This window comes from Pediculus humanus, genomic scaffold (genome assembly GCF_000006295.1).
Source record: "Pediculus humanus corporis 1103172108558 genomic scaffold, whole genome shotgun sequence".
NCBI lineage: Eukaryota > Metazoa > Arthropoda > Insecta > Psocodea > Pediculidae > Pediculus > Pediculus humanus.
The window spans coordinates 1-1,011 of record NW_002988077.1 but is presented as its reverse complement, the minus strand read 5'-3'; the positions used below and the strand labels follow the sequence as shown (position 1 = coordinate 1,011).

General features: G+C 36.8%; 1 protein-coding gene across 1 annotated transcript; it reads right to left on the bottom strand.

The window, feature by feature from the left end:
* Positions 1–30: 30 nt before the first annotated feature.
* Phum_PHUM619070 (uncharacterized protein) lies at positions 31–686 on the bottom strand (the record flags this gene model as incomplete). The annotated part of the gene is made up of 1 exon (XM_002433214.1): positions 31–686. A coding segment is annotated over one exon (656 nt), but the record flags the coding sequence as incomplete, so codon positions are not given.
* Positions 687–1,011: the final 325 nt, after the last annotated feature.

Here is a 1,011-nt window from a genome sequence, read left to right as displayed (position 1 = left end):
TTGTATAGGATTTGAACCTCCATTAGGAGACTATAAAGTGCCATATTGAACATTTCTGGGGCATGGTCCGTTTCCAAAATAGGATGGTCGAGAATTATAAGAGTTAGTTCTTCTAGAACTTTTGAATCTAAGTACAGGCGAAGAAGTTGTAGTTGTTGTGGTGGTGGTTGTAGTAGATGTTGTATTAATTGCGTTTTCATCCGGTAGTGTTCCTTCCTCTGAATCTGGTACCCAACCATCATCTTCTTCTTCTTCTTCATATACAGGAGTATATGGTTGATAGTTAATAGAATTTTGAACATTACCACCTGAAGAATGTCTGGATCCAGTTGCTGGAGTAGTTGTTGTAGATGTTGCATTAATTGCGTTTTCATCTGGTAGTGTTCCTTCCTCAGAATCTGGCACCCAACCATCATCTTCTTCTACTTCTTCTTCATAATAACGGGGATATTGTTGATAGTTAGTAGGATTATAAGCTCTAGTTTCTTCCCCTTCCTCTTCATTTTCCTCCCCGTATTCTTCTAGCTCGTATTTCTTGGTTGTAGTAGTCACAGGGGCTGCAGTAGTACATCTATAAGGACATCCGCATCTGCCTCCGCCTCCACCTCCGCATCCGCACCCGCATCTGCCTCCGCCTCCACCTCCGCATCCGCATCCGCACCCGCATCTGCCTCCGTTTCTTCTATCTGATTTATATAAATAAAATTACAGATTTAATTCAATTTTTTTTCGGCAACATAAATAATTAATTAAAACTTACTAATGTAATTGACAAGCCATTCCCAAAAATTGCTCCCTGAACTATGTACATTATGCACATAACCATTACTGACATTCGCCAAAAAAAAAAAATGGGTAAAGAAAAATTCACATTTAAAAATCACGTAAGACGAATAATTCCACATTTTCCAAAAAAAAAAAAATTAATTTTTTACTTGTAAAACCACAGTTGATGCAATAAACAATAATTGTAAAAGTAACATTTTCTTTTTTTTTTACTTTTTTAAATAC